The sequence below is a fragment of the Pithys albifrons genome, chromosome 28 (genome assembly GCF_047495875.1).
Source record: "Pithys albifrons albifrons isolate INPA30051 chromosome 28, PitAlb_v1, whole genome shotgun sequence".
Lineage (NCBI taxonomy): Eukaryota > Metazoa > Chordata > Aves > Passeriformes > Thamnophilidae > Pithys > Pithys albifrons.
In genome coordinates this window covers 4,550,888-4,576,332 of record NC_092485.1, presented here as the reverse complement: position 1 = coordinate 4,576,332, position 25,445 = coordinate 4,550,888, and the positions used below count along the sequence as shown (strand labels likewise).

At 47.3% G+C, this 25,445-nt stretch overlaps 1 protein-coding gene across 3 annotated transcripts in view; it reads left to right on the top strand.

The window, feature by feature from the left end:
* The window catches only part of SRGAP2 (SLIT-ROBO Rho GTPase activating protein 2), a 113,411-nt gene that overhangs the window by 50,549 nt on the left and 37,417 nt on the right, over positions 1–25,445 (top strand). For 2 of the 3 annotated variants that reach the window (XM_071578413.1, XM_071578415.1), the window contains exons 5-10: positions 10,808–10,870; positions 13,704–13,919; positions 14,694–14,822; positions 21,277–21,501; positions 23,078–23,179; positions 23,995–24,192. In XM_071578413.1, coding sequence (XP_071434514.1) covers positions 10,808–10,870; positions 13,704–13,919; positions 14,694–14,822; positions 21,277–21,501; positions 23,078–23,179; positions 23,995–24,192 — 933 coding nt within the window. The remainder of the gene's footprint in view (positions 1–10,807; positions 10,871–13,703; positions 13,920–14,693; positions 14,823–21,276; positions 21,502–23,077; positions 23,180–23,994; positions 24,193–25,445) is intronic. The other variant, XM_071578414.1, reaches the window with a different exon arrangement.

Sequence of the window (25,445 nt, the reverse complement as noted above, 5' to 3'; positions counted from 1 at the left end):
AAGATGCACTTGAAGGAGCAGCATCTTGTGTGTTACCTGGAGAGCAGGATGGGTTTGCTCTGTGTGTTACCTGGAGAGCAGGATGAGTTTGCTCTGTGTGTTACCTGGAGAGCAGGATGAGTTTGCTCTGTGTGTTACCTGGAGAGCAGGATGAGTTTGGTCTGTGTGTTACCTGGAGAGGAGGATGAGTTTGCTCTGTGTGTTACCTGGAGAGCAGGATGAGTTTGGTCTCTGTGTGTTACCTGGAGAGCAGGATGAGTTTGCTCTGTGTGTTACCTGGAGAGCAGGATGAGTTTGGTCTCTGTGTGATACCTGGAGAGCAGGATGAGTTTGGTCTCTGTGTGATACCTGGAGAGCAGGATGAGTTTGGTCTCTGTGTGATACCTGGAGAGCAGGATGAGTTTGGTCTCTGTGTTACCTGGAGAGGAGGATGTTTTCTCTGTTGCACCAGGTTTTTGTGTGTGTTGGCAACTGATTTCTGTGGGAGAATGAAATGTGGAGTTCCCTGTCCTCTGCCTGTTTCTTGAGGTTTTACTGGAGTATGAAAAATATATTCAACTGTTATATTCTGTTTCTCTTACACTTCTTTTTTTTAAGTCTTTGCCCAAGCACAGGAGGAATCTTCTCATTTTCAAGCAACGTCACACTAAGGCCTTTTTGACCTTTTAAAACTTTCTGGTAATTACATTATGGTTGATTAGATACTTACACAGGATTATTGAAAGGCAGTTACTCTTCCATTCCTCTAATCCTTCCAAAGGAGAAGTAATCTCCCCACTGAATTGCAGCAAGGGCTGTGCTTGAGCAAAGTGGCCTGGAAAATGCCTTGGCAAAGTGGTACATGGATATGGATATTATCCCAGTTCAGCTGGAACTGCATCCTCATTCTCAGCCCCTTTCTAAAGCAGGGGTTATAGCCCATGGTTATACTTTATTTTGGGCAGTAGGGCTTGAATAAAAACAAATAAATAACTGATCAACAACAAAACACACCTCTGGTTTCTGTCTCACGGACCAAGGGCAAACTCCATGTTAATCTGTGCAAACAAAAGGCACTTGTTAATAAATCCCAACTGCTTGTTGGCTGAGTGTTTGCCAGGAATACTAAGCTGGCTGAAGGCCAAAACAGGTATTTGATTACTATTCCACTTGTGCTGGGTGGTTAGAAACAAAAATTTTATCCTCTCTTATCTGGTAGCAGCTGATAATTAGAGAAATTTGGCTGAACCTGGAGCTGCTGCTGCAGAATCTCTTCCCTTGCTGAGCTGGGAGAAGCAGCAGCAATGGGTACAAAAGGTGCTGCAGGGCAGAAAGCAGGTGAGGTGTGTGGTTAAAATACTGCAAATCAGCTTTGGATTCCATGGATTTAAAGAAATAAACCCCCTCTGCATGTTTGTAATGCAGCCCAAAAGCAGCACAAAGGATTGTCAGAATATCTCTGGACCATAAGCAGAAAATTGGTACCTTTTCCACCTTTTCCTGAATGAAAAAACAAGGAGAAGTGGGATGAAAGTTGCCTCTCCAGGGTTGTTCTCTCAGGCTGCCTTTCTGATCAGTGTCTGTGGGTATTGCTGGGGAATTATTCAGTGATTTAGCAAGATATTTAGGAATGACATGTCTGTCTGTGCCTCTGACCAGAAGTTGCTAAACCAAAGGGAAATTACTCCTGTTGATGAGGAAACCTTGAAGAATTTCTCTTCTCTCTCCCCTTAGCACCTCCCATCCTTTTTTAAACTTTTGAGACATCCTTTCCTGTTTTTTAGTGGAGAAGAGCTATTGTAGCATGGGACAGCTCAGAAAACTGAGCTCTTTTTATGTGTCTGAAGCAGGTGGAGTTTATGCAGGAGCTGCTTGGAAAATAATGCTGTGCTGCAAACCCTCCCAGGAAGGAAGGCAAACTTGGAGGTCCTAATCCAAACCCAGATGAGAAGGAGCTCCAAGGGCATGGCTGGTGCTGCTACAGCTCCAAAAATTGATGTGGCTGCTCCCCAGAGCTAATTATAGCCAGGCCATGGCAGTGCAATAACTGGCTGTGTTGCTGCTGAGACTGGAGTTTCCTGCCTGGCCTGTGCCAGGCTGTTCCAGCTCCTTCTCTGGGTCTGCTCCATCTCCTCCCTGCTCTAAACATGAGGTGGAGTCAAGGTAAAGGCACTGCAGTTTAATGAGGTGCAGCCTTAGCTCAGGTGCTGTTGGGGCATTGGCTTTGGTTTGACACAGGAGTTTGGGTTGCTCTGTTTTCTGTTGCAGTTGTGCTGCTGCTTTGGGAGCTCTCTGTCCTTGTTTTGTGGAGAATCTGCATTAAAAACAAGGACACTTCATGATTTCAGAGTCTGAGAAATGTTCTTTTTTACTCTTCTCTTTGGAAAACAGCTTCTAAAAAAGTTACCTGTGTGTCTGGCTGATAGCAGGGGCTCTGAGAACTTTTATTTAGGAACTCTCACTGGGTTGTAAAAGTGCTGTGAGATATGGAGAGGGGAGCAGCACAGAGATCCTCACCTGCTGAGGGCAGTGGAAATCAAATCCTGGGGCATGAGATCCTTTTCTTGGGCTGTTTATAACACAGGGCTGCCTCCAATCAGTGGTTTGTGCCATGCTGGGCTGGAGCAGGTGAGCTGGGAAGGACAGGCAGGAAAAAAGGAGGTACTTGAGGTGCCTTTTGTTGCTCAGCTCTGAAGGTGCTGGATCTCACCCTGTGTGAAGTGGAGAGCTTTTTCAAAGGCAATCTGAGCACAGTGAGCAGCTGTAATCCAGCCTGAGGGCAGCCAAGGGCTGGGAGGGTGTGATAAGGTCTGTGCTGGGAAGGAGATGCATCCCTTTGGGATGCTGCTGGAAGCTGGAGCAGCACAGAGCCCAAGGTGGGAGCACCAGGGCCTTCCCTCTGCCCAGAAAAACATCACATAGTGGTGGCAATGTGGGGTTTGACTTTTCCAGTGACTGGGATGGAGAATCCTCAGGCTGAGGGTCTCCTGTGCTCACTCTTGGACCCCTCAGACCGTTATGCAAAGGGCACAGCAGAGCTTGGGTGGGTCTGTCTTAATATGATTCCAGCAGCAGTGCCTGCACTGCACACAGGTTTCAGAGGGTGTGTGCTGGCAGTGCTGGCATTCCCATGTCCTGGCCATGTTGGCATTCCCAGTGTCCTGGCAGTGTTGGCATTCCCAGTGTCCTGGCAGTGTTGGCATTCCCACGTCCTGGCAGTGTTGGCATTCCCACATCCCGGCAGTGTTGGCATTCCCACATCCTGGCAGTGTTGGCATTCCCACGTCCTGGCAGTGCTGGCATTCCCACGTCCCGGCAGTGTTGGCATTCCCATGTCCCGGCAGTGTTGGCATTCCCATGTCCTGACAGTGCTGGCATTCCCATGTCCTGACAGTGCTGGCATTCCAAGTGTCCTGGCAGTGTTGGCATTCCCATGTCCCGGCAGTGTTGGCATTCCCATGTCCTGGCAGTGTTGGCATTCCCAGTGTCCCGGCAGTGTTGGCATTCCCACATCCCGGCACTGTTGGCATTCCCACGTCCCGGCAGTGTTGGCATTCCCATGTCCTGGCAGTGTTGGCATTCCCATGTCCTGGCAGTGCTGGCATTCCCATATCCCGGCAGTGCTGGCATTCCCATGTCCCGGCAGTGCTGGCATTCCCATGTCCCGGCTGTGTTGGCATTCCCATGTCCCGGCAGTGTTGGCACTCCCATATCCTGGCAGTGTTGGCACTCCCAGTGTCCCGGCCGTGTTGGCATTCCCACGTCCCGGCAGTGTTGGCATTCCCACGTCCCGGCCGTGTTGGCATTCCCACGTCCCGGCCGTGTTGGCACTCCCAGTGTCCCGGCAGTGTTGGCATTCCCACGTCCCGGCAGTGTTGGCACTCCCAGTGTCCCGGCAGTGTTGGCATTCCCATGTCCCGGCAGTGTTGGCATTCCCATGTCCCGGCAGTGTTGGCATTCCCATGTCCCAGCAGTGTTGGCATTCCCAGTGTCCCGGCAGTGTTGGCATTCCCATGTCCCGGCAGTGCTGGCATTCCCACGTCCTGACAGTGTTGGCATTCCCATGTCCCGGCAGTGCTGGCATTCCCACGTCCTGACAGTGTTGGCATTCCCATGTCCCAGCAGTGCTGGCATTCCCGTGTCCCGGCAGTGTCTCCCGGTGCTCCTGCCCATGTGGCAGGGTGAGGTCCCTCTCCAGGGCTGTGCTGATGGGGAGGGTCCCCCTGGTTTGAGCCTTGGCAGCCACTTCAAAGTGCTGATAAGAGGGGCTGTGTTTGCTGCCAAAGCCAGCTCTGAAGTGCTGCTGGATGAACAAACTGTGTGTTCCTCCTGCCCCTGGGATTTGGTTATTCCTCAGTTACTCTCCCTGCAAAACGTCTCCGTGTCTGAGCGCTGCCTGCACCAAAATTTGGGTTCTATATATAATTATATATAACTCACCTAGGATGGGTTTATGCTGTTGGAAACTCACAGCCTGAGCTGGAGGAATTCTTGGAGCGCTGCACTTTTCCATGCCCTTTGTTTTGTACTGAGGAAACACTTTCAGGTGTTAGTCAGAGCTGCTGCTGGTCAGGGACCTGCAGCTGAATCCTGGTGGGATCTGGGATCTGTCTGGCCCCAGGACAGTGTCAGTGCAATTCTTTGCTGCTGCAAAGGTAAGGAAGATAAATGGGGAAATCACCACCTTCTCCAGCAAATAAAACAGGGAGAGAACTGGTGGAATTGTCCTAATAACAAATAGTTCCTCCTTGGGCAGGAGGTGATGTTTCCTGCTTTGCTCTGCAGTTATTGCTTTAGCCCTGGCTTTGTGCAGGGTGGGAGTTCCAAGCCCGTTGCTGTTCCAGCCACCTCTCCCTCTCCTGGAAGATGATCCTGCTTTGATGTCACTTCTTCTTTTCATTCCTTCATCTCCTCTTGTGGAGAGCACTGCTTTGATTTCTCCCTGCTTATCCTCCTTCAGCATGACCCTTTTATTTATTTATTTCAGTGTTTCTTTAGCTATGTCTTTATTTCTATATACAGCAAAAAATATTTCCCTTTTTGAGCCGATTCCCACTTTGATTTCCCCTTTTCCCTCTATCCCCCTGTCACCCTCTCTATTTATGTGGCCCTCCATTTGTCTGCACAGTTACAACCCTCTGTTTCTTGCATGGTTATCAGGTTTTCTTGCCTCCAGATGTATCTTTTGAGTGGGATCCCTTGGGATTATTTATACATGTATAGCCTTTTGAGCAGCAGTCTCTTTAATTTGATATCTTTAATCACTTTCTCCATTGCCTCTTTGAGGTTTCCCTCGAAGCAGACTGATAACCTTGTTCAAATTTAACCAAAAAATGCCATTTTTAAAAGAACAGGCTGTGGAAGCTTCAGCCTCTTGGAGTAGTTTCTGAACAAACTGATTTTTTTTTTCAGTTTGACAGATTTTTACATAAAAAAATCGTGCAGTAATTGGGAAATGTTAATAGGCAGAAAGGCAGATTTGTTCAGTGTATGGATGAATTGCTGTGTGAGGGGCCTGAGGACAGGCAGTGCCTCTGAGCAGAGCCAGGTGTCACCTCAGCATCTGCCTGCCCTGCCCTCACCTTCCCTCTCCTCAGGGTTGCTCCTCCCTCCTGTGTTCAAAACACTGATTTTTGAGCTGCAGAACTCCCTGGGCTGTTGGGGGCAGTGACCCTTCCTGCTCTCTGCCTGTTCCAGGTGGATTCATCCTCTCTCTGCAATGCCTTGAGAGCTCAGCATTCCTTTGCACTCTGAATTGGTGATATTTGTGGGGACAAAACCCTGTGTGGAATCAAGAAAACAAAACTGAGGACTCGAAATTCGCTTCTCATTTAACACCTTTGATCATGGAAAAAAAAAAAACCAGTTTATCTCCTGCTACATTGCAGGGTGTTTGTGGAATGGAAAATCCACACTGAATTGGTTAAAAGGCTTGCAGTAATCAAGGAAGAAGAATTATTAATTCTCTTAGGGGTCTGTGTGGAGATGACCTACTTTCCAGCTGCTGTGTGTGTGTCTTGCTGCTCTGGTACCAGAATGTGACAAATCTCAGGGCACACCACACATGGCACAGCCTTGCACAGCAAAGAAAAGTGCTCTGTGAAATTCTGGGCTTTTGGAAAAGTATTTTTCCCTAACAGTGTGAAAATGTAAATACACAAATGGCACAAGTGAAGCTGTCCCTGAGGTGCCCAGGTGGTACCCACGTGCTCCATCCCTGCTCCATCCTCATCCCTGCATCTTCCTCTGCCTCAAGAGCCTCAGGAAACAGGGAGGAGTTCTGCTCTTTTCCCAAAATGTAAAGGGCACAGAAGCCTCTTGTGAAATGGCACTTTCTGGTTCCTCACAGAGGAAATGAAATCTCCTGCTTTTCCTACCTGGAAAGGGGGGAAGGCAGAGGGAGGGAAATGATTCCTTCATGTGCTGCTCTTACCTGAGCTACCAGTGCATGAATTTCCCTCCGAGGCACAGATTGGGTTCCCCCACCTGTGATGGGACTGGTGGCTCCTGCTGCACCAGCTCCTTGTGCCTGGGCAGGTCCAGTGATGCCACCAGAGTCTGGTGCCCAGGGATGCCCTGAACTCAGAGCTGGAGTTTTCCTGTGTATTTGAGAGGCTAAAAATCATAGAATCATAGGATATATCCAGCTGGAAGGGATCCATAGGGAGCATCAAGTCCATGACAAGAGCATGGAGTGACAGGACAAGGGGCAATGGCCTCAAGCTGAATAAGAGAAGCTTTAGATTGGATATGAGGGAGAAATTCCTCCCTGGGAGGGTGGACAGGCCCTGGCACAGGTGCCCAGAGAAGCTGTGGCTGCCCCAGCCCTGGAAGTGTCCAAGGCCAGGCTGGACAGGGCTTGGAGCAACCTGGGCTGCTGGAAGGTGTCCTCCACCTCTGACCATTTAATTATTAATTTTAAAAAGATGTATGGAGTTGATCTTGTTAGAGAGCAGGTCACCATCAGCAGGTTTGGGTTCCACTTCCAGCCCTGTCACCATCTGACATAATTTTAGGCAGTGTACGAGATAAAATCTCTTTATCTCAGTGTGTTCCACATTCACCCACCAGTGCTGCTGTTGAGTTTGTGGGCAAAGCACCTCGTGAGCTGCATGGAATGTTTGTTTTGAAGCTGTCCCGTCCTTCCATCAGATCTGGAACGTTGCTGAGGCCTGAGATCCAGGCAGAAAATGTTGACAGCATTCCTTTGCTCTCCTCTTTATTATCCCCCCGAAATATTTTGGAGCTGAAGTCGTTAATGTCGGGTGGAATGCGGAACAGCCCTGCAGTAGATCCCAAAAACATCTTGATTAAATTAGAGGGGAGGAGGGCTGGAACAAAGAGCCCGTTGAGGAGCTGGCACAGCGTGCTGGGAATTTCTGTGGCAGCAACTCCAGCCCTGCACATGGGGCAGATACACCCTGGTGTAACAAAGGAGTGTGTGTTGGTGTGAACACACACGCTCAGAGCAGCAACTCTGGGCTGCACAAAAGCCTTGAGAGGGGCAGCTGGAGAGGAACGTGCTGAGGATGAAGGTTTGAGCTGCTGTCACCAGCCTGAAATGACTTCCTTGGGGGCTGGGGATAACTTGGCTGCTTTTCAGAGAAAGGGAGGCCTGTGTTGGTCTCCACTCGTTGCACACCTTGGCACAGCACAGGTGAGGAGGTGCTGGTGCCCCCTCACCCTCTGCCCCACTCTGAGGTGTGTGATGGGCTCCTTTGCTGGGCCATCTCCCAGGAGCATCAGTGGTTAATCCATCCAACTGGATCATCCCCCAGGAGCATCAGTGGTTAATCCATCCAACTGGATCATCCCCCAACAGTATCAGTGGTTCTCCAACTGGATCATCCCCCAGGAGCATCAGTGGTTAATCCATCCAACTGGATCATCCCTTATGAGCATCAGTGGTTAATGCATCCAACTGGATCATCTCCCAGGAGCATCAGTGGTTAAACCATCCAACTGGATCATCCCCCAACAGCATCAGTAGTTCAACTGGATCATCCCCCAGGAGCTTCAGTGGTTCTCCAGCTGGATCATCCCCCAGGAGCTTCAGTGGTTCTCCAGCTGGATCATCCCCCAGGAGCATCAGTGGTTCAACTGGATCATCTGCCAGAAGCTTCAGTGGTCCTCCAACTGGATCATCCCCCAGGAGCATCAGTGGTTCAACTGGATCATCCCCCAGGATCATCAGTGGTTCAACTGGATCATCCCCCAGGATCATCAGTGGTTCTCCAACTGGATCATCCCCCAGGATCATCAGTGGTTCAACTGGATCATCCCCCAGGATCATCAGTGGTTCTCCAACTGGATCATCCCCCAGGATCATCAGTGGTTCTCCAACTGGATCATCCCCCAGGAGCATCAGTGGTTCAACTGGATCATCCCCCAGGAGCATCAGTGGTTCAACTGGATCATCCCCCAGGAGCATCAGTGGTTCAACTGGATCATCCCCCAGGAGCATCAGTGGTTCAACTGGATCATCCCCCAGGAGCATCAGTGGTTCTCCAACTGGATCATCCCCCAGGAGCATCAGTGGTTCAACTGGATCATCCCCCAGGAGCTTCAGTGGTTCTCCAACTGGATCATCTCCCAGATGAAGAGGAGAAGGGTTTAGCCCTGATGGGATGAGGAGTCAAGGTTTGTGGGGACCTCCCTCCCCACACACAGTTTATTGGTGGAATCAGATCAGGTTTTCTTGCACAAGCCCTTCCTCAGGGAGGTGCAGATGGACTCTGGTCATAGGCACAGCCAGGTATAAATAAATAATAACATAACTGTCCAGATTTTCTTTCATTTATGGCTTTTTCCTGGAAGGTTGTTTACAAATGGACTCATTCTAAGCTTTATCTGCCTTTGCAAAACATACAGAATAATAGAGAACAATACAGAATTTGATGCTGAAATAGAAATTGGTACCTGGAGACATTTGCAACTGCAAAGACTGTTGGGTTTTTTCTTGGCATGCATTTTTTTTGTAATCCCATGCCACGTTCTGCCATGGTCCTGGAGTCTCTCCTGCCTGTGTGACAGGGGTTTGGATCAGCAGCCTTTAATCTGCACTTTGAACTCTGTGGGAATTCAGGAAGTTCTCTTTGAGCATCACCTTCACCTCCCTCTACAGCGCTTGAGCAACAACTTTCCCATTTTCTTCCCAAACCCTTCTGCTCCCTCCAGTACATTTTCATTTATCAGGGTCAGATAGCTCAGCTTTTTTTTCTCCTAAACATTTTTTTTTCCATGAAATCAGTGCAGGGAGCAGCATTCCATTAACAGTGCTCATTGCATAGCTCTTGTTTTCGTGGCACCTCTGATCTATCTTACCTTCATCTTAATGGAAGGGTTTTTCCAGTCCAGCAATCCAGCAGCTTCTTTCTTGAGAGCTCATTTGGAAAGCACAAAGAGTTTTGTGTTTTGACAATTTGCCACTCGTGCTTCTCCTTTTCTTCCTCACCCTGAATGTGCATTAAAATATTCATTTTAATCTGTCGCATAATTGATGCTTCAGCAGTTTGTGCAGTGAGTGAGCAATTTTATGCAAGAAAGAAGCAAATGGGCTGCACAGAGCCTGGTGAGAGGCAGAGATTGGGCCAGTCCAGGCAGTTTTCCCAGCACAGTGGAGTGTGTTGCTCACTCAAAAGCTCCTTCTGTGTGAAAAGTTCAGTGCTCAGGGCATTTAAAACAGACCCAGCCAGTCACTTCCATTCATCATCTCCATGTTGAGCAAAAGGCAGGCACAAACCCCTTGTGACCCACAGCACTGCAGGGATGAGCAGCAGCTTCAGCTTTTTTTCTGCTTTCAGAGATGGAAAAACTGGAGCTTTGTTGCTGCAAACTCCCTTGGGGCTTGGGAATCACCAGCTTTTTGCTTTTCTTTAAGGCAGAGACTCCTCAGGAAAAGCAGGATGCTTTCCTTTGTCAGCACTTGGGTCAGGCCTTTTCTCCAGTAGCACCTGGGAATAAGGGCTGGGAAAATGGGAGTGGAACGTGTGGAAAAAGCAAAGGATTGGAGCTTGGGTAACTGTGCATCCCATTGTGGTACCCACAGCACGGTGCCAGGCTGGTCTGAATGCCAGGAATAAAACAGCTTTCAGCTCAGGAACACCCTCTGAGCAGTGCTGGGCTGGGCAGAGTTCAGAAAAGAATCATTTAGATTGAAATTGTATCATCTTTTGGCTTTTAGATTTATCAGTGTGTTCATGGGGGATTTTTCTCACGGCTTAACACTATCTTGACTTCCAGGGCTGAGATGTTGGTTTAACTCTAGGTTTGTCTGCTTTACCTCTTTATCTTTTTCTTTTCCTGAACTTTGTAGGCATAAATAATCTTGAACTTATCAAATTTGCTCGCCCCAGTAGATATTAAACACTTGTAACATGCAGAGCATGAAGGTTCAGTCACGCAAGCACTGCCTTAGTGGGGAGGGAATGAGCAAAATGTCTAAACTGAGTCATGTTCTGCTTTCCTTACCCTGCATTTCTTCAGCTTCCACACCAGGCTGTCCTTTATCCATCCACAGCCTTGCCTGATCCTGCTAAAATTGCCCAGTCTGTGTTTCCAGCCTTGAACATCACAAATCCCCAGTTCTCTGCCCATTTCCATCTCCATGCAGTAAAGCTTTTCTTTCTGTGCATTTATAACATCTCAATTTATTAATATTGCTGGTTCAATGTGACCCTCAGTGGCTCTGGATGGGCAGTTTTTGGGGTTTGCCAGCACAAATAGTGGGGCTTAATTGGGCCTGATTATTTGTAGGTGCTCCATGTCCACTTCCCTCTCCTCTGTACCATCTCCCCCAATTAACTTTCCTTTCTCTCTTGTGTTGCAGAGCAAGGAGGTGGGACTGCAGCTCCAGGAGGACTTGATGAAGGTCCTGAATGAGCTCTACACGGTAAATCAAACTGACTTCTTGGCCTCCTTCCAGCCCCAAGGAAGTGTTTGGGTTCTCCCCCCAACACTGAGAAACATCTGCAGTTTGAGGCACTTGGTGTTCACCCCCTCCATAGCACCAGAAATCCCATAAATCCCATTTCCACCCCATCCTTGTGTTGTTTCAGCTCAGGGAGTGTTGGCTCCACAAGGACCTCATCTCCTTGCCTTGCTGCAGTGGTGCTTTTAAATCAGGAAGAGCCAGAGATAGTAGAACTATTTCCAAATATGCTGCAAATGCTCCAGTTTGGGTGGTGTGAGCAGAGAGAAGGCAGCACAAGGTGCAGTGGGGGCACCCACTGGGTGTGTTTGCTCCTTAAAGCAGCTCCCCTTAGAGCAGTGCAGGTTTCCATCTGTGCTCTTTGCTTCTCAGTAAATCCACTGGAGCCTCCCAGGAAGAGGCACTGCCCCAGGGAGGAGGAGGAGGAGGAGGAGGAGGAGGAATGAGTTCCTGAGAGCTCAGATGCTGCGTGGGGATTTCTCTTCTCACACAGATAAATGGGAAATCCTGTTTGATGAAATTTTTGCTTTCTGCAGCTGTTACTGAGCTAGTTCTCATTTAAAAGCAGAACTTGTACATGGTTTAGTTGCTCAAAATGGCTTTTATTTTGTCCTTCCTTAGTGATGTGCTGGGTCATGACACTGAGATTCATGTTGTGCCCTTCCTTCTTTCAAGAGGTGATCCAGGGATGTTCCTCAAGCCGTGGCTTATGGACCCTGGGATGAAATTCAGTCAAGATATCAAGGCTACAGCATTTCCCTGAAATTTCCTATATCAATAAAATCCATAGAGGGAATTGTTTCATTCCAATTTGTTAAAGTTACAGCATTGAAGGCAAATATTCAGATTAATCATCACTCCCTACTCCAGAAATTATTTTCTATTTGAGGGCAGGATCTGATTGAACTTTTGAGTCGTGTCCTTGGATGGGATCTTAGGGAAGAACTCAGATTAGTCTCTGAACTCAAGACTTTCAGGACCTGAGATTTATTTCTAATCCAAGCTGACCTGGCACTGAAGGGGCTGGTTTGTGGAGTTTCAGAGCCAGGGCTGATGATTTCTGTGTTCCAGGCTCTGGCAGGTCACTGAGCCAAATCCTGAATCCTGGTGGATTCTCTGTCTGTGAAAGGAAGATCTTACAGAATTCAGCCTTTGAGAAACAAAGTGATGTAGGTTCCAGGGTTAGGAACTTGGAGTCTATTTATTCCTTCCTTCTGCTGCAAAGTTTTAAGTTGTCCCTTCCCCAGAAAAACTCTTTTCCCTTGGAAAGATCATATTAAGAGGCATTTCTTGCTGGACTCAAACCAATCCCACCAGTGCCTAAATTTACTTTTTAGAAATACTTCCACCTCTTGTTCTGCTGAGTCTCTGCTTTAACTGAACGTGGCACAAGGTGGTGACCAACCCAAGGCTGGACTGGATGATCCTGGAGGGCTTTTCCAGCCTAAATGCTGTTGTGATTCTGTGTCCAAAGCATTGGCAGAATCCCTGTGTTCAGGCAGAATGGAATGGGCCAAGTCTTTACTTTCTCCATGCAAATAAAACACAGAGGATTTTTACAGCCTGTAATTTTGTGCTGAATGGTCCTGTGCCCTCAGGGAGTCACCAGTGCCCCCAGTGCCAGGCTGGGGTGGGCAGAGCCAACGTGGCACCATCAGAGGGATAAACCCATTCCAGCCCTGCTCTCTGCCCCTGCTCTCTGCCAGTGCCCCTTGCAGGGACAGAGGCCAAGGAGCTCCTTTGAATCTGTTATGATAAATACCTGCTTTATAGTCTGAGCATATGCAGGGCTGGGAGGGGGGGTGTAAATTATTCAGCAGGTCTCTCCAGCCCTGGCTGCATCCACATCCCTTTCATGTTCATGAGAACCTCTGCCATCACTGCCTGTGTCCTACTTACCTACAGCTGTGTCAGGGTTTGGTGCAGAATAAACACATTGTCATCTGAAATAAAGACCCCACTTGTATAAAAACATTTGATTTCTTGCTGCTGGAGGGACTTTATGAAACTGCTTTTTTCTTTGCCCCCTGTGAGAGTTACATCACAAGGTTTGGTTTGGTGTGTGATTCAAATTGCTTTGCATTTGTGGATAAAAAACTAGTTCATGTATCATGTCCTTTGGTTTTTTGGTTCTGTTTTCTTAACACAAAGCTGGACATTAATATCCTGTGAAACAAATAGGGGGGTTGTGACTTTGGGGGATATTTATCTATACTTAATGATAAAAAATGTGCTATAATAAAAGCTGTCCATCTAGTACAGGGTCCAGGTCTCCCTAAACAAAAGCAACACAGTCTGTTATTAATATTTTTATTTCATAAGGTGGACAGAAGTACTTTTATGCACCAAATTTGCTTGAAACAAATGGAACCTGAGATGCTTTTGCAGCCATTGTTTTCAGACATGATTTACATACAGTTCTGGAGACTTGTGATGTTTAAAGGGCTGATTCATCCAGATGAAAGACTGATAGGCATCCCTTTGGAAAACTTACCTGCTGATGAAAAGCTCTCATTTTCCAACGCTGGCATATCATTTGCTTTGAATAGTAAAGGAGGCTGGATTGAGTCTGGATCTTTTTTTGGATTTCATGCCTCCTTTATTGGCTTGTACAAGAAGGCACATGCCAAAGTCAAACAAAGAAACAGCTGCACAATAATCCCCTTTGATTTCAGATTCATTTTGAGAGCCACACTCACTGTGCATCTTCTGAGATGGGAAATTTCCCCGAGTGTTTTTCTCGCTCGGATATTTCAGACTTTGAAACTCGGGCTCTGACTCTCCTTTCCTGCAGGTTATGAAAACCTACCACATGTACAATGCTGACAGCATCAGTGCCCAGAGCAAGCTGAAGGAGGCAGAGAAGCAGGAGGAGAAGCAGATTGGGAAGTCAGTGAAGCAGGAGGACAAGCAGACCCCGCGCTCGCCCGACTCCACCTCCAGCGTCAAGTTTGAGGAGAAGCACGTTCGGAGGAGCTCCGTCAAGAAGATCGAGAAGATGAAGGAGAAGGTACTGCTGCTGCCTGGGAGGGGGGAGTTTAACAGCACATCAGCACAGGAGCTGCTGAGTTGCTTCCTGCAGTGCTAATCTCATTGGTTTTTTATCATGTTAAACACTCGGATTTAGGGGAGGCCAAAGCTTGCCCCGGGTTTCCTTCAGGATGATCAGAAGTGCATTTTGTGTTGTCCCAGGTGACACAGGCATGGCACAAACAGCTAAAGCAGAGTGTAGAAGTAACAACTGCATCCTTGGGAGTCACAGTTAACTTCTGTTTCTGTTATACAAAGCACAGGATCCAGGGAGGCAGAAGATCCCAGGCTGGCTTTGTGAGCAGAGCCTGTTGCTTTGCAGTTGGTCAGTGAGTTTTGAGTCAGTCACTGCTCAGTCAGTTCAGCACTAAGGTTTGAACCAATAGGAAGGGACAGAGTTATTTTTTAGGGGGTTCGGGCTCTGGAAGGACCATTACCTGTGGTCTTCTGGTAGTGCTGGAGCTGAGCCATAAATAACCCCATAAACCCACCTTGCTCCTTCATTCTCTCCTGAATCTTCCCCAGCCCACAGTGTGAAGAGAAGACTTTCAATCCAAAGCTGCCTAGTATAGGAGTGCTTAAATATATCTAATTAGTCAAAATTGTAATTCTCAGAGTCTCTTTAAAACTGGAACCCAAATGAACAAAAGCTGTGTGAGCTGAGTAAGGTTTGTTCAGTATTCAGTTCCTAATGATGCTCCTACACCTGCTGCACCCCTTGTCATGCAATATTCTGTTTTTCTTTCTCTTCCAGCGCCAAGCAAAGTACACAGAAAACAGACTGAAGGCAATTAAGGCAAGAAATGAGTATTTGCTGGCCCTGGAAGCCACCAATGCCTCAGTGTTCAAGTATTACATCCATGACCTGTCTGATCTCATTGATGTAAGTGCTGTTGCTCAGGGTACTGGTACCAGTACCATGAACTGGGGTCACTGCCCTGAACCCTCACACCTCCCTCTCCTCCTGCAGCATCTTCTGCAGCAGCACAGCTGGAATCCCCTGCACAGCTGGGCAGGAATGGGCTTGGGTGGGCAGCTTGGAGGGTGGCCACGACCTTGGGGTTTGTGCTGTGACATGAGCTTTGCTTGGATGGCCAACTCTAAGAGACAAGAAACCTGGCAGGGAAAAGGAAAAGGAGTTGCTTAGTTCAAATGAAAGCCAGCTTTGGTGGCACACTGTTTGCCTGACATTTTCTGTTTGCTATTTTAAGCAAAGCAGCAAAATTTGATCTCTGAGGCACATTTTGAATAAAGGTTTTGAACTGGAGAAATTTGGTCAAAGCAGTGGAGTTGAGAAGCATTTCCTGAAGCTGCTTTTAACTTGCTTTGAAAAATTCAGAGAATCACAGAATGTCCTGAGCTGGAAGGCACCCAGAGGGGTCATCCAGGACAACTCCTGACACTGCACAGACACCCCAAAGTCTCACCCTGTGTCTCAGAGTGTTGCCCAAACCCTCCTGAAGCTCTGGCAGCCTCGGGGCTGTGCCCACTGCCCTGGGGAGCCTGGTCAGTGCCCACCACCCTCTGGGGGAAGAGCCTTTTTCTGATATCTGTCCTAAACATCCCCTGACTCAGCTTCAGCCATTCCCTCAGGTCCTGCCACTGCTCCCAGAGAGAACAAATTCCATCCCCCCATTATTCAGTGGGAATCCATCCATTCTGCTTTTGGTAAAACTCACAACAAAAAAACACCCTGAATTTTTACTCTTTGCAAACTCAGAACAGCCAGCTGGGAATCCTGAGTTGCTCAAAAAGGGAGAACTCCCCCCTTGAGGCTGCAGAACTCGAGCACTCTGTGCCCTGACCATGCTGTGTCTGGGCCACTGACTCCTCCTGGCTCCAGTTCCACTTGCCAAGGCCATCCCAGTGCTGGAATCCCTTGGCTGCAAAGCCTGGAGGGAGCAGGGAGGAGTGAGCACAAGTGTCTCTAGACACAGACAATAAAGAGCCCTCAGATCACCATTAATTACTCAGCTATTATAATAACTAACAGTCTATATAATCATTTATTCTGCTGCTGATAAACTCTCCTGGAGAGCTCTTGTGCCAGGTGTTGTTTTAAACCTGTCCCTTGGAGGTCAGGACTGTCAGTGAGAGTGGCCTTGAAAAATCCTGTTATTTCCAAATGTCATGTTTTGCAGAATTGCTGCCCTGAAGAGGCCTGGGTTGTTTATTCCTGCTGCCTTTTTAGGAGCCCTGTTTGGGTTAACATTTGCTCAGCCTTAATTTAATGTGCAGTCTCGGGTTTTTAACAAATGATAACTTTTGGTACATATTTATGTTGAAAAGTTGGTTGGGAATCCATTTCAGTGACATCAGCCTGATTCAGTTTTCTTGGTTTGTACTTTTCCAACCCATCAATAAGTGCTCCCCCAAGTGCTGCACATGTGCTTGGTTCCTTTGTCTGCTGACAGGCTGTTCTCATGAATGATATCTAGTAAAGAATCCATTTGGATTTCATGACAAATTTGGGTTATCCAGCTTGGAAAGCAAAGCTCCTCTCCCAGTCCCAGCTGTCTGTGGGCCAGGGCAGGCAGTGCTGCAGGACAGGGAGCCAAACTCCTGCATTCCAGGCATTTGTCACTGTTCCTAGAGAGGAGCACCGTGGCCCTGGGGGAGTCCATGCCCATATTAACCCCCTTGAAGCATCGAATTTAACACTACATTGGCCAAGAAGGCCAATGGGATCCTGGCCTGTATCAAAAATAGCGTGGCCAGCAGGCCCAGGGCAGTGACCCTTCCCCTGGGCTCTGCCTTGGGGAGGTCACACCTTGAGTGTTGTGTTCAGTTCTGGGCCCCTCAGTTGAGGAAAGAGATTGAGGGGCTGGAGCGGGGCCAGAGAAGAGCAACAAGGCTGGAGAAGGGACTGGATGTGGCACTGAGTGTCCTCTTAAACACCTCCAGAGACAGAGAATCCACCACTTCTTGATCCAACCCCACTGTGATCACCAGCCCAGGGCACGGAGTGCCAGAGTGATCCCAGTGGGGTTGGATCAAGGGTTGGACTTGATGATCTCAGAGGTCTCTTCCAACCCAACTGAGAAGAGAAGAGCAATGAGGCTGGAGAAGGGACTGGAGCACAAGTGCTGTGGGCAGAGGCTGAGGGAGCTGGGGGTGTTCAGCCTGGAGAAGAGGAGGCTCAGAGGTGACCTCAGCACTGTCTGGAACTGCCTGAAGGGAAGTTGTGGCCAGGTGGGGGTTGGTCTCTTCTCCCAGGCACTCAGCAATAGGACAAGGGGGCACGATGGGCTCAAGCTCTGCCAGGGGAAATTGAAGTTGGAGAGCAGAAAAAAATTCTTTGCAGAGAGAGTGCTCAGGGATTGGAATGGGCTGCCCAGAGAGGGGGTGGATTCCCCATCCCTGGAGGTTTTTAAACTGAGCTTGGCCGTGGCACTGAGTGCCATGATCTGGTAAAGGGACTGGAGTTGGACCAAGGGTTGGACTTGATGATCTCTGAGGTTTTTTCCAACCCAATCCATTCTATGATTCTGTGATTCTATGATTACAAGTTCTCATCATCTTTAAAATAAAAGTATTATCTATTCTGTTCTCAGGCATGGAAAAATGTGGGATTTGTCTGGGAGTTGAGTTATCTCATTGTCAAGATACAGGGAATATGGATTTATTAATGCCTTTGATCCTAAAGGATTGAAAATTAACAATTATAACCAGTGATGGTTATCTGGCCCATCTGAATTAAATAAAAATGTGATTTTTAAGCCAGGCTGTAACACTTTCCCTCCATCTAATCATTTGATCGTATTGAATTTTGCAATATAATATAAAAGTAATCTTCAAAGTTACTTACAAGTAGATTGTGTTAGAGGAAACAGCATTAAAGTTGTCCTGTTGCTCCAGCACGTTGTGTTCCCTCTCCAGCTGATGGGAGGATAACAGGGAGTTAATTCTTCAGCCAGAGTTGAGAGCAGTAAATTGTTCCTGACATAGCCCAGTAGTTCTGAATTTCCTGACTTTGGGGACTGAGGCAGCTCTTTGATGCTAATGAAATATTACAGTAATGGGGAAGTTTGCATTAACTCATATTTATAAAAGGGTCAGTAGGACAGGGTTTAAAAAAAAAAGAGATAAAACCTGTGTGTAATTGACTCCCAGGGCTTTACTCTTCTAGCAATGGGTATTCCAGTGCTATTTTCCTCAGGATCTCCTCCTTTCCCTTCCAAATGCAAATTGCATTTTAAAACAAAGGGCTTTTTCTCTTTGAATCTCCTGCTTTGGGTCTGTTCAAAACCTGCTGACTGGCAAAGGGTTAATCAGCTGTCATGTTGGGAAGGGAATTTGAGTGAGTTATCATTAAATTCTTATAAAAAATTGATTTCCTTTGAGAATGATTCCATCAAACATTTATATAACCCAGAAAAGGGATGGCAGGACTGGTACATTTATAAACATGGAATGCTGGACTTTAAGAACCCTTAAAGTGGGGGAGTGGGCTGGGAAGTGTTTTCTTTCACTGGCTTGAACAGCAGAAAGCCAAAGCTCTTTGCTTTGAGGTGGGTTTGGCAAATGAACTCCCCTTTGATTTCCCAGTTCCCCCAGTGCCCTCCCCTGAGCAGCTGCTGCTCTTCCCTTCTGGCCAGGGATGTGACTGGAGAAGGGGAGCACAGGGGGGACAAACTGGTCCCGCTGGGAGGGTGCAGGAATTGTGGTCAGTTCTGGTCTCCACAGCTCAAGAAAGATGAGGATCTACTGGAGAGGCTCCAGCAGAAGCCACAAAGATGAGGAGGGGTCTGGGGAAGATTTAGAAATGTCTCCAGGGGTGTCAGGATGGTGCCAGGCTCCTTTCAGTGGTGCCCAGGGACAGGATGGGGAGTGATGACCATAAACTAAACCACAAGTTCCACCCCAACACGAGGAAGAACTTCTTTCATGGGGGTGGCAGAGCCTGGACCAGCTGCCCAGGAGGGTGTGGAGTCTCCCTGTCTGGGGACATCCCAAACCCACCTGGATGGGTTTGTGTCACCTGCTCCAGGTGGCCCTGCCTGGGCAGGGGCTTGGGCTGGATGATCTCCAGAGGTCCCTTCCAATCCTACCAGTGCCTTGGAAAGCAGTGAGTGCTGCTGTTCCATCTGAGCTGCTCCTCAGCCTGGCAGGAGCTCCAGTCCAGCCCTGGCTCTGCCCCAGGGCTGTGGGCACAGCACTGCAGTGTGTGTGCCCTGAGCAGTAGCTCTGAGTGCCTCTCCATCCAAGGCTGCCTCCACACGTGCAGATTCTCAATCAGGCCTCTTTTGTTTGGGTTTTTTGGTTTTGTTTTTTTTTTCCTTGGCTGGTTTTGTTCTTTCTGATTGAATGTGAAGTCCTGTAATTCTCTGCCTGCAGCCGAACCAGCAACTGCAGCTCTTTTTACAGACTCCCCACCTGGCACAGCTCGTTGGCACAGGGACCAGCAGCCAGCAGCACCCAGTGGCAGGAATTCTGTGAAAGCAGGGAATGGTCCAGTAGCCTCTCTCTTCCCTCCCCTCACCCCTCCTTTTCCCCCCCTTTTTTGCTTTGCGTTTGCACACAATGACAGTGATGAGACCCAAATGATGGGTGAGGAGGAGATTTCATGTGGATTTTGCTTACAGAGCAGCACAGCAATCAAGCAGATGGTCTCTTTCTTTCTTTTTGGATATTCTCCTAGTGTGTGTAATCTTGCTTGATTCCAAGAAGGTGGGCTCCTTCTTGCTCACTGTATTCGAGGGCTGAAAAATCCAGGCTGTTTCTGATCAGCTAAATGAAAAGTGCCTTTTTCCCCTCTGAAACACAAAAACTTGGCTCTGTAGCCCTGGTGGAGATGAAGCTGCTTGATTGTATCCCAGTGACATCACCCTGGGGGCAGCCATAGCCAGGAAATTCTTGACCATAACCACTTTCTGCTTCAAAGTTTTTTTGCTCTTCTGTTTCACCCCAGCAGTGAAATCATCCCAGTCAGAGGCTGCTTGGCTTTTGGATGACTCTGTTTTCATGCCTGGGATGTCCAGGTCATGTTCCTCCTTCCTGAAATACACTGTTTGCTGTGTTTTGGATGGAATTATTTAGATGCAGATTAACTTTTAGAGATGATCCAAATCCTCTGTGTTGTTTGTCCAGTAGTACTTTAGTGCCTTGTTTTCCACTTCCTTTGAATAATGTTATTAAGGATTTTGGAGTGTGTTCATAGGACTCAGGCCCCTAAAAATAAGGTTAAAATTTAGGGAAATACACTGCATTGTTAATTAAGGATTTTGGAGTGTGTTCATAGGACTCAGGCCCCTAAAAATAAGGTTAAAATTTAGGGAAATGCACTGCCATGCTGTTGAACACACCCACTTCTAGGGTGCTTGTTTTTACCAGAATGAAATGAGTTTCTAATGCTCCATGGAAACTCCACAGACTGTTACAATAGTTTAAGCTCTGCCTGTCTTGGTGACTGATTATAACATAATATAAATATAAAATTTGTATGGGATTGTAGGCTGAGGTTCTCCAAGGAACCTGAGTGAGTGAGAGATGTGGGACCTCTCTGGTACCCAGAGGATGCCAAAATCCCCACACCTTGTTCTCCACATTTATAGTTCCAGGCTTTGGGAATGCTTTGACTTTTATTGAAGAACTTGTGCCCTTTTGGTACCCAGAGGTTGCCAAAATACCCACACCTTGTTCTCCACATTCATAACTCCAGGCTTTGGGAATGCTTTGACTTCTATTGAAGAACTTGTGCCCTTTTAGTACCCAGAGGATGCCAAAATCCCCACACCTTACTGTCCATCTTTATAACTCCAGGCTTTGGGAATGCTTTGCCTTCCATTGCAGAATTGTGCCCTTTTGGTACCCAGAGGATGCCAAAATCCCCACACCTTGTTCTGCACATTTATAACTCCAGGCTTTGGGAATGCTTTGCCTTCCATTGCAGAATTGTGCCCTTTTGGTACCCAGAGGATGCCAAAATATCCACACCTTGTTCTCCATCTTTATAACTCCAGGCTTTGGGAATGCTTTGACTTCTATTGAAGAACTTGTGCCCTTTTGGTACCCAGAGGATGCCAAAATCCCCACACCTTGTTCTGCACATTTATAACTCCAGGCTTTGGGAATGCTTTGCCTTCCATTGCAGAATTGTGCCCTTTTGGTACCCAGAGGATGCCAAAATCCCCACACCTTATTGTCCATCTTTATAATTCCAGGCTTTGGGAATGCTTTGACTTCTATTGAAGAACTTGTGCCCTTTTGGTACCCAGAGGATGCCAAAATATCCACACCTTGTTGTCCATCTTTATAACTCCAGGCTTTGGGAATGCTTTGCCTTCCATTGCAGAACTGTGCCCTTCATTGACAGGGAGCTGTGTGTGTTCTTCCAGCAGTGCTGTGACCTGGGGTACCATGCCAGCCTCAACAGGGCACTGAGGACCTTCCTGTCGGCTGAGCTGAACCTGGAGCAGTCCAAGCACGAGGGGCTGGACGCCATCGAGAACGCCGTGGAGAACCTGGACGCCAACAGCGACAAGCAGAGGCTCATGGAGATGTACAACAACGTCTTCTGCCCGCCCATGAAGTTTGAGTTCCAGCCACACATGGGGGACATGGTCAGTGGGGGCTCCTCCTCCAGCTCAGGCTCTGCCAGCTCTGCCTGGTTCTGAGCCTTGTCCTTGGTGGATGGACCTGCTCTGGGGGCACCTGGTTGGCTCCGGGTTTGGGAGGTCCAGGGGAGATGATGGACAGGTTGAGCAGAGGCTCCTGGTGTGGGTGTCTGAATTTTACTGGCTCTTTTTGGCTATCAAAGCTACTGAAGATGAAAATTAAGTTCCATACTGAATGTGGCTATGAAATTTTTTAACCTTTCATTCAATTCCTGCACTCTGAGACAGACCCTGAAGTTAGAAAGGACAATATAAGACTCTTAAATGCTGATTTTTTGCTGCATTTTCAGTGTGCAATCTCAGAGCACAAATGCTTTCCAGTGGTGCTTTCTGCATCCTCCTTGTGAGACAAGGCTGTCAGAGCCCTTTCATTTCTGGCAATGAAAATCCCTCTCCTCGGAGGTTTATCAAGATGTGGTTGCTCAGCTGGGAGCTGTTCAAAGTCACACAAGCTGGAACTGGTTCTAAATGGGAACACATGTACAATGTGCTAATTTAGGTCACTTGCTTTGGGTTTCTGCATTATCCCTGAGCACTGAGCACAGGCTGAGGGATGGTCTCTTGCAGCCTCTTCTTTCAGTCTGGGAATTACAATCACTGCTTCAGGCTCTTCTTTGTCTCTTCCATTTTAAGTGAAACCCTCAGACTGCAAATGACCTTTCCCAGGTTTTTTTTTCCTGTGCTTTGGTAGCATCCTGTAGGATCGTGGGAAGAAAAGGAATTACCTGCAGTCAGTCATTCAGAAACAGCTCCCATTCACTGAATCATTTATCTTGGTAGTTCTTAAGGCCAAATGAGTATTTATAATGCAGCTGCTGGTCTCACACCACACTGAATATATGATGGGCTGTGTGATGAAACTCCAATTCCAGTTTCTGTCTTTAAAAAACAGCCTTAGGCAGTGAGGTCAGTGTTTCCTTTTTAAAAAGCCCCCACAAAAAAGCAGAACAAAACTAAAGGGTAAAGCTGCCTCATGCTGTGGAACAAGAGTAATTCTGAGCAGCACAGGGAAGTTCAGTGTTCTGGTATGTCTGACAGGTCCCTGACCTGTTCTTTTTTTCATTTCAACTCCCCTGAATGTGTTAAATGGTGACTTGTGCCTGTTGCTGCTGTACAGGTGGTTCAGCTGAGCAAGCTCAGCCCCCTGTCCCCTGTCCCAGAGTGCCTGGTTGAAACACAGAACCAAATTCTTCATCATATTTGCCATGATTTACCCCAGTACCTTTGATAAAGCACCTTCAGACCTTAAAAACACAGGAGGAGCTTACATTACTGAAAAAAGCTCATTTTTTCTAGTTTTTTTTGGTGTTCCCACCCTCTCTCTTGCTCACTCCTTTCAGGAAGGGAACTGCAGGTTGGTAGAACATGGACCTTTGCCACGGGTTGAAATGCAGAGCTCCAAACTTCTGAAGTTAAGGACTTTGAGAACTGCTTTTGTATAATAATTGAGTGAGCAATTAGAATGTTCTGGATCACGTGTTTCTATCCCAGCCCTCTAAAAGCTGTGCTGTTTCCCCTGCAGGAGTCCCAGCTCTGTGCCCAGCAGCCTGTGCAGAGTGAGTTGGTGCAGAGGTGTCAGCAGCTGCAGTCCAGGTTGTCCACACTGAAGATTGAAAATGAGGAGGTCAGTGGAGCAACCAAAAATCAACAACCCTCTTTGCCACTTCCAGTCCTTACTGGGGACTAGTTATGGCAGAATGGAGTTGCTGTGATCCTCTTTTATGAAGATTTGTGTTGAAACTCAAGATTAAAGCACATGAAAGCTCAGTGTGTGCAGGGGATCCTTTAAAGTACCTCCATGGATCTCTCTTCCCATCCTTCACCTGATAAGACTGGCTGTGTTGCACGAGTTGTATTTGGATAGTTAAGAGAAAAAGAGAAATTTAATGTTTTGAAGTGATGACAGTGAATTTGCACAGTCTGAAGTGATAGTGGGTTTTGTTTAATTGGTCATCTAAGATGAGAAGACAATATCAGTGGTGTGACCTCTGCACCTCTGTGTTCAAGGACTTCTAATCCTCCTTGGGTAAAATTTGCAACTCCTTTATGTTTAGGAAGTTGATTTATCTTCAGTAAAAATGAAATTGCAGCCAAGTCCTGTTTGGAATACCCAACACTTGATGCTCAGTAGATGCAGGTCCAGCAGACAATTAGATCATCTTTGTTCCCCACTCTGCTTTGAGGTTAAATGCTTTTCCATCTCCCCCTGCTCCCAGCCTGTGAGATCCCACTGCTCTGCTGCTCCTGGCAGGTTCTGTGCTCCAGCCCTTGGCTTGCATGGACTGAGCTGTTAATGAGCACAACTCACCCCTAATTATGGCAGGCCGTGGAACCAGCAATGTCTGTTCATCGTGAAGAGCTCCAGGGGACTTTCTGCTCTGCTGTTTCTGTACAACACATGTCTTTGTTTTGAAGCTCTCTCCTTTTCTTGCTGGGCAGGTGAAGAAGACCATGGAGGCCACTCTGCAGACAATCCAGGACATAGTCACGATAGAGGACTTCGATGTCTCGGACTGTTTCCAGTACAGCAACTCCATGGAGTCTGTGAAGTCCACGGTGTCGGAGACGTTCATGAGCAAGCCCAGCATTGCCAAGAGAAGGGCCAACCAGCAGGAGACAGAGCAGTTCTACTTCACAGTAAGGGCTCCCCTGCAGCAGTTCAGGAGTCTTTTATTTGGGGAAGAAGTTGTTCCCTGGGAGGGTGGGAGGCCCTGGCACAGGTTGCCTTGGAATTGTCCCAGGCCAGGTTGGACATGGCTTGGAGCACCCTGGGCTGGTGTTCCACCAGGTCTCCCTGCCCATGGCAGGGGGTGAAATGACTTGAACTTTAAGGTCCCTCCCAACCCAAACCATTCTATAATTTTCAGTGTGATATATTTAGAATTATACTCACAAGACAGTGCAAAATGATGCTCTTGTCTCACAAAAACACTTTATTTTTGTCCTTTTTTTTGGGCAAGCAGAGGAAGCATTTTGGGTTCTAAAAACCTGTACCTTCAATTCTCTGCAAATACCTTGGGATGCCTTTGTTGATGCAAATGTGGTCTGTGGATAAAGAGTGTAAAATCTCATTTCTTCTGCATCTGAAAAGGAATTGTCTGAGAAAGAACTTAATGGCTTGTAAATACCAATGTTCAAAACTAATAGGAACTAAAAGGATGTTTAGCTCTTTCATTTTTAGTTGTTATTATCATCTTACAATTTCAGCTTACAGCTTTTCAGTGAGTCAGAGCTTTTTACAAGATGGTAAGAGCTTTGTGATATTGAATTTCATACCAGACTGTGTGTTTTTTCCTATATCAGATTTATGTTAAATGTTGAATTTGGTTCAATTTTCAAAATATTTCAGATTAGCAGATGAAATTCATGGCTCTTATCCTGGTTATTTTGTCATTCCTTTGAGCATCTTTTGCTATGTATGGAACATCCCTCACATTCTTCTTCCCAGAATGGTGTTGCTTATTAAAAATCTGAATTTCCTGCCAATTGCAGTAGCTGGTGGTTCATCAGGCCTTGACTTAAAAATATTCCAAACCCTTTGTAGAAGGTGAAACTGCCTATTGAGAGAAGTGGGGGGAGAAACTGCTTCAATTAAGAAGGGATTGACCACCCTGCCCAGGGTTATGGAACTAGGAAAGTGATTTTTAATTGAACTCGAAGCATTCCCTCTCTAGAGAGGAACTGCTGGGACTTCAAATAGGAGAAGGAATCCAAGGCTTAATCTGGGGGGGATATTCTTGTGTTTCCTGGTGTTAGTTGGAGAGACCTCTTCAACCAGCCTGGTCAGGTGCTGATTGATCTGCTATTGGCCAGGCTTAGAAATATCCTTGAGAAAGATTTCAAGCTTTGGAATCTCTAAAGAGCAGCTTTTTCAGGGCTCAGCTGAGAAT